Genomic DNA, 12,230 nt, shown 5'->3' on the forward strand with positions numbered 1-12,230 from the left:
TGATGTTATCAATTAGTTTATTAAAATTTTTATGGTGTTTATTAAGTATTTTTAGATAAAATTAAGTTAAGAATGAGTTTTTAGATCCATAAAACCCTTGACTTGACTATTTCACAACCTCTTCAAATGCTAGAATCTTGATTTGTAGACATTTTGTTGTTTGTCGACCAAACAACAAGTTATTTGCTTTATATTTTAATAAAAAAATCTAACAATAAATCATTTGCTATTAAATATATAAAAATAATAGTAATCACGGAGGATTGGTGTGCAACACAAGCTTTACAAGCCCACATATGCTAGGGCCTAGGGCCTTTTTCTATTTTGCCAAGCAAGAACGATTAATCTTTTTAGACTAAGGTGAAATGTTTTTTTTTTAGTATTTTTTTAAAGTTTTGATTCAAATGTAGTATAAATAAAAATAATTTTATATTATATTTAAATTATTATTTAATTTTAATATTGTTCTTCAATAATGTTATAGGGTTTTATTGGAAAATTAACAATTCCTTTTGAATTATTATATATATAACATGAAAGAAAAAAACAAAACTTAAAATGTGTTCATAAATATTTAATGAAACAAAATTTATGCTTTTTTATTCTATGATATATTTTGACATGATTTTATTCGTATTAATTATTTTTTTCCTTAAATGATATACAAAATATGGAGACATTATTTTAATATTTGTTTTTATAAAACTTGGTTTCATAATGATTTGCATAGTTTTTTATATAATTTGTTCATTAATATTGAATAAGAATAAAATATTTATTATAATAATTTTTTTATTGTAATTTTTCTATATAATTCTATCAAATTTATTGTTTTTAATTTTTTTTTATATAGGTATGTAAAAATTATCCATTCATAATTTTTAATTTTTTTAATTGAAACTTGATTTTATGATAGTAGTAAGTTTAACAAGTAGATTTTTACACATTAAAAAATTCTAAAAAACATATAAAATATAAATTTAACTTTTTTAGACAAAAAGAAATTTAAAACGCATTAATAAACATATAATTACCTAAATATTCTAAAAAAAGTATTTTTTATTCAATAAATAAATAATAAAGCTTTTTAATATATTTTTTAATCATTTCAAAGCAATTAAGAGAGTATTTGGCATCGCGTTTAAAAATACATTTAAAAAAATTTGAATTTTTTTCTTTAAATTAATATGTTTTTGATATTTTTAAATCATTTTGATGTGCTAATTTTAAAAATAATTTTTTAAAAATAAAAAAAATATTATTAACACACATTTTTAAATAAAAAAATATTTTAAAAAACAATAACAATTATACTACCAAACACGTTTCGTTCAACCGTTGAGTTTTGCACCTATTTTCAAAATCTTAACTAACAACATATTATTCGTTATATATATATATATATTAAATAAGCATTCCCCCTTAATAAAAAATGAAACAGGGCTAGGCGAGCGGGCTTTACCTCCAAGCTCGCGCCCTCTTGGCCTTTTTTAGGCGAGTCGATGTCGTGCATGACCCGTTCATGAATATTTCTTTCTTTTTTTACCTTGTTTTTTTTGGACACACAAAAACAATTACCATGATTACTTATTCTTTAATTTTTATACGATTTTTAAATATTATTATAAATTTTTATTTGAATTTATAATTATTAATATGGACATTTTATATTTTATATTTTATTACATTTATAATTCTTTTTAGTATTCAAGCACATAGATATATCATTTTATTTTGATATTTTTTTATTAACTTGCTTTAATAATTATAAAATATTTTTTAAGTAAAAATAATGGTTTTAATTAAAAATATTACATTATTTAAGAAAAATATAAAATATATTGATAAGAAAACTTATTTTTATAAAAAAAATAAGATAACTTTATTTTAAAGTTTAATGATAAAATATTTTAGAGAATATAAGTTTAAAAAAGTTTGGGTAGCGCCATGTACAAAGTTATAAATTAGTTAAGAGTTTGTTTGATAATATAGGTAATCGTTTTTTTTTTTAAATTATTTTAATATATTAATATTAAAATAAATTTTAAAAATAAAAAATATTATTTTAATATAAAAAATAGCAGTGGTGTTTCACGCTTCCAAATTCTAAATTCCAAACGGTCTCCACCATGGAAAAGTCCCCTGGTAAACTAGTGCGAAACGAATATTAGATCGGAAGGAAAACAAAGATAGGTCGCGACCCGCACTTAGACTTTAATTAACAAACAATCTCCTATCCTCCGCATTCCTCGCTCTCTCATTCTCTTCCATTAATTAAGATCTTCCTCTTCGTCCTTCAGCTCCTTCACAAAACACAGAAACAGATCTCTCTTTCGGCTCCTACACAACAGGTACTTTTTTTTATGGATTCTTTTCCGTTAGTAGAACGTAAAATTATAATTTTTTTCTTCTGAATTTCATCAAATTACTACTCACCAACTGTAAAGAAATTCTAACTATTTTATGGTTTCGTTAGAGAACTTATTTATTTGTAAGTGATAATAGTGGAAGGAAGGCATCAGTATGTTACAGTTGATCACACAAGTATAATTTTATGCTGTCAGGTGTAGTAGCTTTTATGATCCGGTTGATTTTAGAGGACATGTGGTGGTTTCCATGTTAACCTTGGAATTTTTTTTGGATTCAGCTACGACTGTTTCCATGTTACTCTTGTCAATTTGAGGAATATATCCTATTTTTTGTTTTTTGTTCATCTGGGTCAATCTTGTGTGGTTTTGCAGTCTTGAAAATTTTCCTAATGATGATTCAACCCCTGGTAGTATATAGTTACATCTTCAAATAGGAGGAGTACTGTTGCATCTTTGTTTTCCTCAAACTGCCTATTTTTTAATAGGTGGAAAATGCTAATTAAGTGAGAAGAGGGTATGTGCGTGTATATGTAATGATCTTCTTTCTATTTGGTGCATCCAGGGGAGGTTGTTGTGATCTAATCTATTGATATGTGTTTATTAGAACTTTTCAAGTTGTTGACTTTAATAGCCAAGTGTAATATGCATTTTCTTGTGGTCTTGAAAAAGTCCAATAGCATGCTTCAATCCATGTGCTTCATGTGGCAAGATCGATACATGAGGAAATTCATATATGGCTAACGAACTTGTTCAGCTTGTCTAATAGGGAAGTAACACTAGCAATTTATTATTACTCGACATGCTCTTTCTTTCATACAATTGTAGTTTAGTTTATAATGCTTTTTCCATGGTTCAGTTTCCTCACACGATAATCAATATCTACCGTTTTCTCCTCCTATTTGTACATATATTAATTGGTAGCTGTGCCTATTACAGCATTTGGGAGCTGTGACTTGTTAAAAGTTGCAGTGCCTTTGGACGAAGGGGAACTAGGAATAAAATGAGGTAAAATGCATGATTTTGTTGGCGATCATGGAGAAATTAAACAGTCATTCAGGAGTGGCTGTCTTGAAGAGTACCTAGAACAGCCAATGCGTGTCTTCAAGTAAAAACCACATGCAAGAGCTTAACAACAAACGTGTTCCTCCTCAGAATTCTGATTCAATAAACAGGTAGTGCCTAAACCAATGACCCCAGGAATAGTTACTTTATTCAAATGCTTACATGAGGGCCAAATCAATTTACTTTACTGTATCCTAAATATGGATGATTGGCTAAAATCCAAGAGTTGTGCAGCATGTTATTTCAAGTATTCTCTTTATCTGTAGGCATGATGCTGAGGTACATCTTGCTCCTAGGAAGTTGAAAACCAATGGCAATCTCAATTATTTTGAAGACAGAGAGGAAATGGTAGGGGTGCTTTTCAAGGTTTTCCATGTAGAGATTTTGATTCTTCACTTACAGTCAAGCTTGGTGTGGCTTGCTTACACTTTATGAATTTGCAAGTAGGAGCTTCATTCACGATTAAGAGCACAAAAGGAGGAGATTCAGATTCTTCATGGACAAATTGCTGCTGCCTGTTTGAGGGTAAATTTATCTGAAGGCCTTTGCTAGTCTGCATCTAGATGATCATAATGGCTAATGTGTTATTATATTTCTGACTTGTATGCAATTGCTTTGTTTTATATGGTGCCAGGAGCTTCAGTTGCTTGATGAGAAATATATTTTGGAGAGGAAATTTTCATACTTAAGAATGGTCTGTCCATCTTGTAAAATAGCAGTTCTCACCTTTTCCTTTGATGCAGTAATTTTCTATATGTACCAAGATGGATTGTGAGAGCAGTTTTTCAATCTCTGATCGATTTGCTGAAGCAACATCTTTTTGAATGATAGGCTATTGATGAGAAGCAAACTGAAGCAATTACTTCTGCTTCAAATGAGTTGGCTCGCAGAAAAGGTGATCTGGAAGAAAATTTACAATTGACCCATGATTTGAAGGTCTAGTACAGTTTCTATTTCCAGCTTATGCTTTTCTATTCCTTTGAATACATTTTAGTTTTTTCTGTGTTGCATGAACATTGATATCAACCCATGATTTAGTAAAACTAAAGTAAGAAGTATTTATTAACAATGAAGATATCAAGGCTAAGAGCAGACTGAGAAATCATTGTCATTTTGAAGAAATCCCTTTTTTTTTTTCTTTTTTTTTTTTCATCAGGTGATTCTGGTCAGTTATTTTAAATAAAATCCTCATATGACCTGCTTTTACTATTTAATTTTGTGAAATGACTGAGCATAGGGTTCTAAGCGAATCCAACATAGTGCAAATGAAAATTTATATGATAATGATTCACAGGGTTTAGCCTTATCTAAACCAATACAAATTTGTGGAGCACTGGATTCCATTAATATTAGTTTAACCCACCTTTTCCTCCAAACATTTGGACACACAAGATGCTAAGGCACTCTTTTTTTTTTCTTTAAATTTTAAGCATATGATATTACAAATACTCTGCATAATTTGAAATTTTTTTTTTAAGTGAAAATACATTTTTTTTTAAATAATAATGAACTAATAATTTTCTTTTGTCATGAAAGAGTACTTGTATTTTTATTGGTTCCAACTTTTTGACAATTCCTTTTCCATATACTATATATGTAAACATAGTCTAAAAGAGGAAATTATTTTCCTGTTTTTAACCAATCCACCACATAGTTACATAAATTAGTTTAGATTTTTCTTTTTTTTTTCTTTTTTCTTTTTTTTTTTGATCATGTAGTTTAGGTTTTTTGTAAAAAGCAACAATATATATTTTTCATAATAAAATTTGTTTTTTCCAAAGATGCTCAACATTAAGAAAAAACATAGACAATAGTTAAAAATATTAATACAATGAGGACTAAAATTTGTTTTAAGACTTGCTTATATGGTTTTGATAGTCTGTTATTAAAAAGCAATTATTCTAGAAAAAAAAATGTAAAAAAAAGAGAGCGTATTAATAAGATGAAAGGGTTTTAATTAAAGAGATACCTTTTTTTTTTTATTTCAAATCGTTCAATTATTTTTTTGGATATTTATTCTAATTACCTTCTGTTTTTATTAAGTCAACAACATAGCTTGGAATGCTATACTTTTTTGTTAAAAAATATATTCATATGAAAATGAGGAATTATACTAAAAAATTATTTTATTTAAGTAGAATTTAAATTACTACTCTTCTTAAAAAAAGAAGAACAATTTCATTTTCATATAATTAGATAAAAAACTTGAAGAGCTCATTGCGGCATGAGATCAGTATTTTAATTTCTATTTCTCTCAATTTTTTTAGTTAGTGTTAACAATTTTTTTTTTTTATATTTGTTGGTGCATATAATTCTAGATTAGTTTTATTAAATGCACACATCAACTTTTCAATTCATAATTATTTTTTATGTTAGAAAATGTGTTAGATAACATCTGCACATTGTTTTTTTAGGTTAAAAAAGAATTTGATTCGACCCACGGCAGAGTGTGGACCAACTTACTAGTATTTTCTATTTTTACAAGCTACATATATAAGAAATGTCAAGATATATTTCATATTCTTTAATGTATCACACATGCTCTAGAGTATAACTTTCAATTCAATTCTACATTTATTTGTTTTATAATTTGAATACATTTTCACATATTTTTATTCTTTTATCTTATATTATATGATTTATGTAATTAATTTGAATTGATAAAATTTTTCATTTTTATGTGTGTGACCATTATAAAATATGTTACAGTACGTGTTTTGGCCTCTTTTGGCAAAAACCTTGAGCTTCACCACTGACCCTAAGTGGTCGTAGATAATGCTTAAAAGCATGGAAGCTGAAGTTGCCTTAACATCAAGCAACTTGCTTCAACCAGGGAAACAAGTAATTAATTTAAGTGAAGTTCCGACAATAAATGGTAAACTTGATTCCATGTTTAAAGGTTAGCCTGTAGTGATTGGTTGTTGGGACTCTCATATGGAAAGTAGTTTTGTCCATTGTAATGGTCTTGCTAGTAATCAGTAGCTTCATAAGTAAATCCATTATTGTTTTTCTGTTTATATAGAAATGCAGTGTGAGCTAGATCATATCATGCACGGTACATAGCTTAGCTTTGTCATATAAATTGCTCAAAGTGAATGTTGGATCTCATATTATCAACATACATATACACATCTGAATATTTAATTTTTTTTTGACATCTACTAATTTATCAGGGTAGAACATTCTGCTTGGGAAGTGTAAACAAATGCTTCCCATCGTTGCTTTCTATAAAACATAAAGGAAAAACAATTTTGTAATTTCGTATATGTGCTTGACTTCTCTGCCCTCTCAGCTGAACAACTTGTGGAAAGTGATGCTATCAATTGTTGTGATAGATGGATGTTAATGCCTAGTTACAGTGCTCATAATCTATTTGCCTTAATTTTTTTTTTTTGTTATCAATTATTCCTGAATGTGTTTGGGTAAAATGCATCTGTGAATTGTGTACTTGTTCTCCAGGTTGTGGATGATGATAGATATATTTTCGTTTCATCCTTGCTTGGGTTATTGGCTGAATATGGAATCCGGCCCCATGTTGTCAATGCCTCTGCTATTTCTAACAGTGTAAAGGTAACTAATTACATGGATTATATATCTGCAAGAAGTGAACATGGTACTGCAAGACAATGCATGACCTTTGAGGCTGCTCTCATTTATGTTTTTATCTCCCATTGACTTGTTGCCAAAAAAGAAACAAGAAAAAAGGAAACCCTAGAATCACAGCATGCTCTGGATTTATATTATTCTGATGGGCCATTCCCAGGTACCTTTTTCTTTTACTAAGTTCTTTGGGAAGGCATGAGAAATGCCTTATATTTTGTGTTGGTCCTCAAACAAGTTACACTCTATCCTTGTCTGTGAATCTGTATCATATTTGATCCCATGTATCCTGTAAATATGTACTCTTATGGGAAAGATCTCTAAATGCCTGCATCTAGCTGACATCAGATGGATGACTTTTATTAAGCATGAGAACAACGTTCAAATATCTATCAAATAAAAATTTAACTAATTTTACTTTATTTTTTCTTTATATATATTTTGCAGCTCCTGCATGATCAATTGCAGTGGAAGATTAGAACTTCACATGTAAGCTATGAGGCATGCTGCAGAAGAGTTGCTTTTGTTTTTGTGTTTTTCCAAATTATGAACTTGCCATTATCATTCTTCTATTTGATTAAATTTCAAATGCTTCATTTTATCTAATTTAAGCTATATGTTCTCATGAGTCCCGGAGGTGTTACTTTTTTTTTTTATTCATTTCCATATGCAAGCATGTATTTAAGTATGTGTATCTTAGACTTGCAGATCCAACACTCCCTTACCATGCATATACAAAAGCATTTTTTCCTTTACCCATCTTTGCATCTCCTGCATCAATATTTGACTTGAGCATTTTTCCTTGAAAACATTTCTTTTGGTTTGTTTTTAAATTGTTATTTTGGGACTTGGGGTGCTCATTTTTATCAAAGTTTTTCCTGTATCAAGATCTGGTTGTTTTTCGGTTGGTTATGAGTTAAAATAATGTTACACTTGTGATTTACTTTTATCACAGGATATAATCAGAGAGATAGCATCTGTGCTGGGCTCTAAAAATGGAAGCAGTTCTCATGATATAGACAATCCTGTTTCTGGCATCTTGACGGGTCAAACAACTCATCGATCCACGGTATTACTGGCATGTAATCTACTTGTTTTCTGTCTCCTTATTGTCACCTTTTCAGTGCATGAGCTTGGCTTTATGATTAAATTATTAATGATTTTTCTCTTATTATTTTGCTCTCTCTTTTTCAATGCAGGGTCACGATGGGACTTCTGCTTCTAATCATCATATAGCTGACCGGCATCTGGAACTGAATGACAAAGTGCCAAGATTTGTACATGAGACAAATCTTGCTGATAAATCAAGTTTAACACTTCATAATGGGATGCACCAGCTATTAAATAACAACAATTTCGCAGAGTTCTCATTTGATCCAGACAGGTTGGTCATATAGTTTGTATGTAGCGCATTCAATCCTTTTCTTATGGTGGATAATATTGTTGTTAGGTAACTAGCTATAAATCACAGAACCTATTTTTTTGGTTTAAGATTTGCGAAGCTCAAGAAATTGTTGGAGATTCATTCTATATTGTTCAAGTAGTCATGTTTGGTTAACACAAACTTTCTTAAGTTTTTACAATAGTCATTTTGAATAAATCTGAGTATGTTCTCCGCTCAGCAAAGTTCTCAGAACCAGAATGGTTATTGAAGCAGAAAGGTTAGAGGTGGTTATAAATGTGTAAGAAGTATTGGTACATATTATATCAAGAGAGTTATTATTAAATTAAACTGGAAGCATTTTCCAGGAACTATTCATGGTCTGTAGATCAATTAATTAACATAAGAAAATTTTTAATGAATTAGGAATCAATATTAGTTTGTGAAGATATATTATTTGTAAAGCAATTTTTAAGATTATGTTATTCTCTATTGGTTGTTTTGGAAATGAGGAGTTCTCTATATTCATGTTTTCCCTATAATATTTAGTTTAGATTTCTATTTCTATTTCTATTTCTATGTTAGAAAATAAAATATAAAACCATTTTTGTGGTTTTAACTAATAGATTAAGCTTTTATGTTGAGTGGCTCTTTAACATGGCATTTACGCTTTTGGACCAGTGATCCAAGCTTTGAATCCTACCACTCCCCTTCTCTTGTATTTATATTAATAAAGATAAAATCATTCTTGGGGCTTCACCTCTTAGATTAATTGTTGAGTGATTCTTTGACATGAAGGACTTCAATAATGGAATTATGTGTATTTTGGTTTAGTTTGTGTCAGGTTAATGGAAACTGATAAATGTTTACATTGATCTTGAAGACAAAATATATACAAGAGGTGGTAAACCAAATCAAGGATAAAATCTCTTGAAATTGGGCCGAAATATTACAATACTTAATAGAGAAAACTAAACAAGGAAAGAGTATTAACTCAGAAATATAACAAAATGTTCACAGCTTACAATCTGCAGAAGATTTGTACATATATTTGTGTTCTTGAGTGTTATTCATCTTATCTTTTCCCGAAGCACTCTTTTCTTCTGCTGCCTTTATTTCTATTTCTTTTCAACTTCACTCCTACAATAATATCTTAATTTTTTCCTTAAATATCTAATTCCCCAAACCTACCACATCTAAATAGTTTGCAGAACACTATCCCAAGTTGTTCACATCATGCTGTCTCCTATAGTCATCTTATATTTGATGCTTTACAGAGTTTAATGCTTTGGTTCTCTCTTTTCTTGTACAAGAACTAGAAGTATTCTTTTTCTCTTCGGTGATGGGACTTGTTATCTGATACTTGCACCCCTTTTCTAATTATATATGATTTTTTCACAGGAAGGTAGCTGGCCCTCTTTCCAATAGTTTATTTGGAAAAAGTGATATGAATGCGAGAGCAGGAGAGATGGCCAATGATGTGCCCCATCCTTCCAGCATGAATGATGAGATTGCTTCCTCTGTTTCAGATGGTGAGGATGCTTCTATGTGGAGACAATATATATATATATATATATTGTTTGTTTCTGATAAAACCTAATGGACTTGTTTCATTTTAGATCTCCCTGGCATTGATGGTTTCCAGATTATTGGTGATGCTACTCCAGGAGAAAAACTCCTTGGATGTGGATTCCCTGTCCGTGGGACTTCTCTTTGCATGTTTCAGGTGATGTGCTTAAGTTTTCTATACAAGAATTGCCATCAATCAAGACATTCTCAATACAACAAATGTTATTTTGTCCACAAACCAATGGTTTATTCTTTTGTCTTATAGTGGGTTCATCATCTTGAGGATGGCACTAGGCAGTACATTGAAGGTAATAAAAAAAAAAATGAAATGCATTTTTGACTTTCCAATAGTGCTCTTATTTAAAGGTTATCTTATTGATATATCATTTATGATAATATTTGACTCAGGAGCAACAAATCCAGAATATATTGTCACGGCTGATGATGTTGATAAGTTGATTGCTGTCGAGTGCATACCTATGGATGACCAAGGCCGCCAGGTGATTTTATGACTTAGCATGCATTTCCTGAGGTGTGAAAATCCACGTGTAATGTATTGAGAGTAATTACATAGTTTCACAAAAAATACAAATATCACTCAAAAAATCCTTTTCTTCCCTTTTTTTTTTTTTGCTGCTTTATTTGATCTTTTTACTTAATCTGCTTTATTGTCTTCCGGATCTAGTTGAGTTGTTGCACTGAAAATTTTCCAGAGTACAAATAAATGTAACTTTTGATATTCTGATTTATTCCAATTTTCTTATGTTGTCAGGGGGAACTGGTGAGGCTTTTTGCTAATGATCAGAACAAAATAAAATGTGGTAAGTGGGTCTGAAATGGATTCATCTCTTTAATATCTTAACATCTTGAAGTGCTTAGTATATGAAGTGACTGACCTTTATTTAATCATATGAAACAGAGCTTTTATGTGTCTATTTTTCTTAGGATGAAGCCATTTTTTCAAATTATGGTAGATATATGATTTAAGTCCATACATGTTGAAAGTTTGAATTTCAACTGGGTACAACATTATCCATTTTATCTTCTTCTTTATATATCATAATGGTCTTACCTGTGTTCAATACATTGTGATAGTGTCAGTTCATATAGCAAATGACCATTCTTTATTTCTGCTCATAGTTTTGTTGAAATTATTTTATTATTTCTGCTCATAGTTTTGTTGAAATTATAATTTTTCTTCCACTCGGTGTTATATCTAAGCTGCTGATGTGAAACTTATGAATTTTTGTGATTTCCAATCAGCTTCTTTAATGAATGACTCAATCATTGAAGATTGAAAATCAAGTTGCCATGTGCACATTTAGAAGCCTTTTGCTTATATTTGGCATTTAGGCATTTCCTTGTTGACTGAGCATATACTTGCTTGCTCTCACATGTATGTATTGGTCAACAAGGAGAAAGGTGAAAATGTACGTGAATTGATTTAAGAAGCTATGTTTTCTTGGACCCCTGCATGATGCCAATTACCATTACTTATGATTTTTCATCCTTTTTGCAAACTTAACTGGCATGCTAGTATGAATTCAAGATTTGCTCAAGTGGTAATTGTTTATTGATTTTTATATCCAGTCTGCTATATTCTTTCATAACTTCATGATGATCTACTTGTAGACCCAGATATGCAACGGGAGATTGATACTTATATTTCTAAGGGTGAAGCCACATTTAGTGTTCTATTGCTGGTAGGTATGGTTTTGTTTTAACAGAAGTACGTCTATGCTAGACTAGTTTTACGATTTTTTTCTTCTAATGATATGTTATGGTTCTCCCCCTCTCCCTAAAATAAAATAGATTCCTATCCTAGATGGTGATTTGGTTGTTGGAAAAGGGATGCTTGGTAGATGAAAGGATACGCGTTGTAAGATGTTGTGTTGAAGTAATTTTTTAGGAAACTTCAATGTAGTTACAAATGTTCTGATACTAATTTTAGAACATTTTGGTTATTACTACAAAAAAATTAACTTGTCTAATATTTAAACCTTTCATCTCTTTATGAATTTTTGATTGGGCTAATAGACTTGGCTGCATTTGGAAATTGGATAGAATTGAGGTCCTGCTTTTACTCTTTTGAACTGCTTATATGTTGAAGAACAATATTAAGCTTGTAAATATTAAGGATTCTTCCCCCTTTTTTCTTCTCCAAAATAAATAAATAAAAAAGAAAAAGAAAACTTTTTGGAGATTTTGTGTGTGTGTGTGTGGGGGGGGGGGGGGGGTTGGGGTGTGGT

The 12,230-nt window shown here is 30.1% G+C and overlaps 1 protein-coding gene across 6 annotated transcripts in view; it reads left to right on the forward strand.

Annotated features, from left to right (window-relative positions):
• Positions 1-2,092: 2,092 nt before the first annotated feature.
• Positions 2,093-12,230, forward strand: part of LOC105115869 (uncharacterized) — a 14,814-nt gene continuing 4,676 nt past the window's right edge. The window contains exons 1-16 of one of the 6 annotated variants that reach the window (XM_011012931.1): positions 2,093-2,351; positions 3,306-3,541; positions 3,698-3,779; positions 3,879-3,956; positions 4,066-4,173; positions 4,263-4,367; positions 6,891-7,001; positions 7,479-7,520; positions 7,987-8,109; positions 8,231-8,415; positions 9,814-9,944; positions 10,032-10,138; positions 10,247-10,289; positions 10,390-10,481; positions 10,754-10,802; positions 11,614-11,688. In XM_011012931.1, coding sequence (XP_011011233.1) covers positions 3,486-3,541; positions 3,698-3,779; positions 3,879-3,956; positions 4,066-4,173; positions 4,263-4,367; positions 6,891-7,001; positions 7,479-7,520; positions 7,987-8,109; positions 8,231-8,415; positions 9,814-9,944; positions 10,032-10,138; positions 10,247-10,289; positions 10,390-10,481; positions 10,754-10,802; positions 11,614-11,688 — 1,387 coding nt within the window. In that variant the 5' untranslated portion in view covers positions 2,093-2,351; positions 3,306-3,485. Of the gene's footprint in view, positions 2,352-3,305; positions 3,542-3,697; positions 3,780-3,875; positions 3,957-4,065; positions 4,174-4,262; positions 4,368-6,890; positions 7,002-7,478; positions 7,521-7,986; positions 8,110-8,230; positions 8,416-9,813; positions 9,945-10,031; positions 10,139-10,246; positions 10,290-10,389; positions 10,482-10,753; positions 10,803-11,613; positions 11,689-12,230 lie in introns of those variants that run through there. The other 5 variants (XM_011012926.1, XM_011012928.1, XM_011012930.1 and 2 more) reach the window with 5 other exon arrangements.

Source organism: Populus euphratica, unplaced genomic scaffold (genome assembly GCF_000495115.2).
Source record: "Populus euphratica unplaced genomic scaffold, PopEup_1.0 scaffold786.1, whole genome shotgun sequence".
Classification (NCBI taxonomy): Eukaryota; Viridiplantae; Streptophyta; class Magnoliopsida; order Malpighiales; family Salicaceae; genus Populus; species Populus euphratica.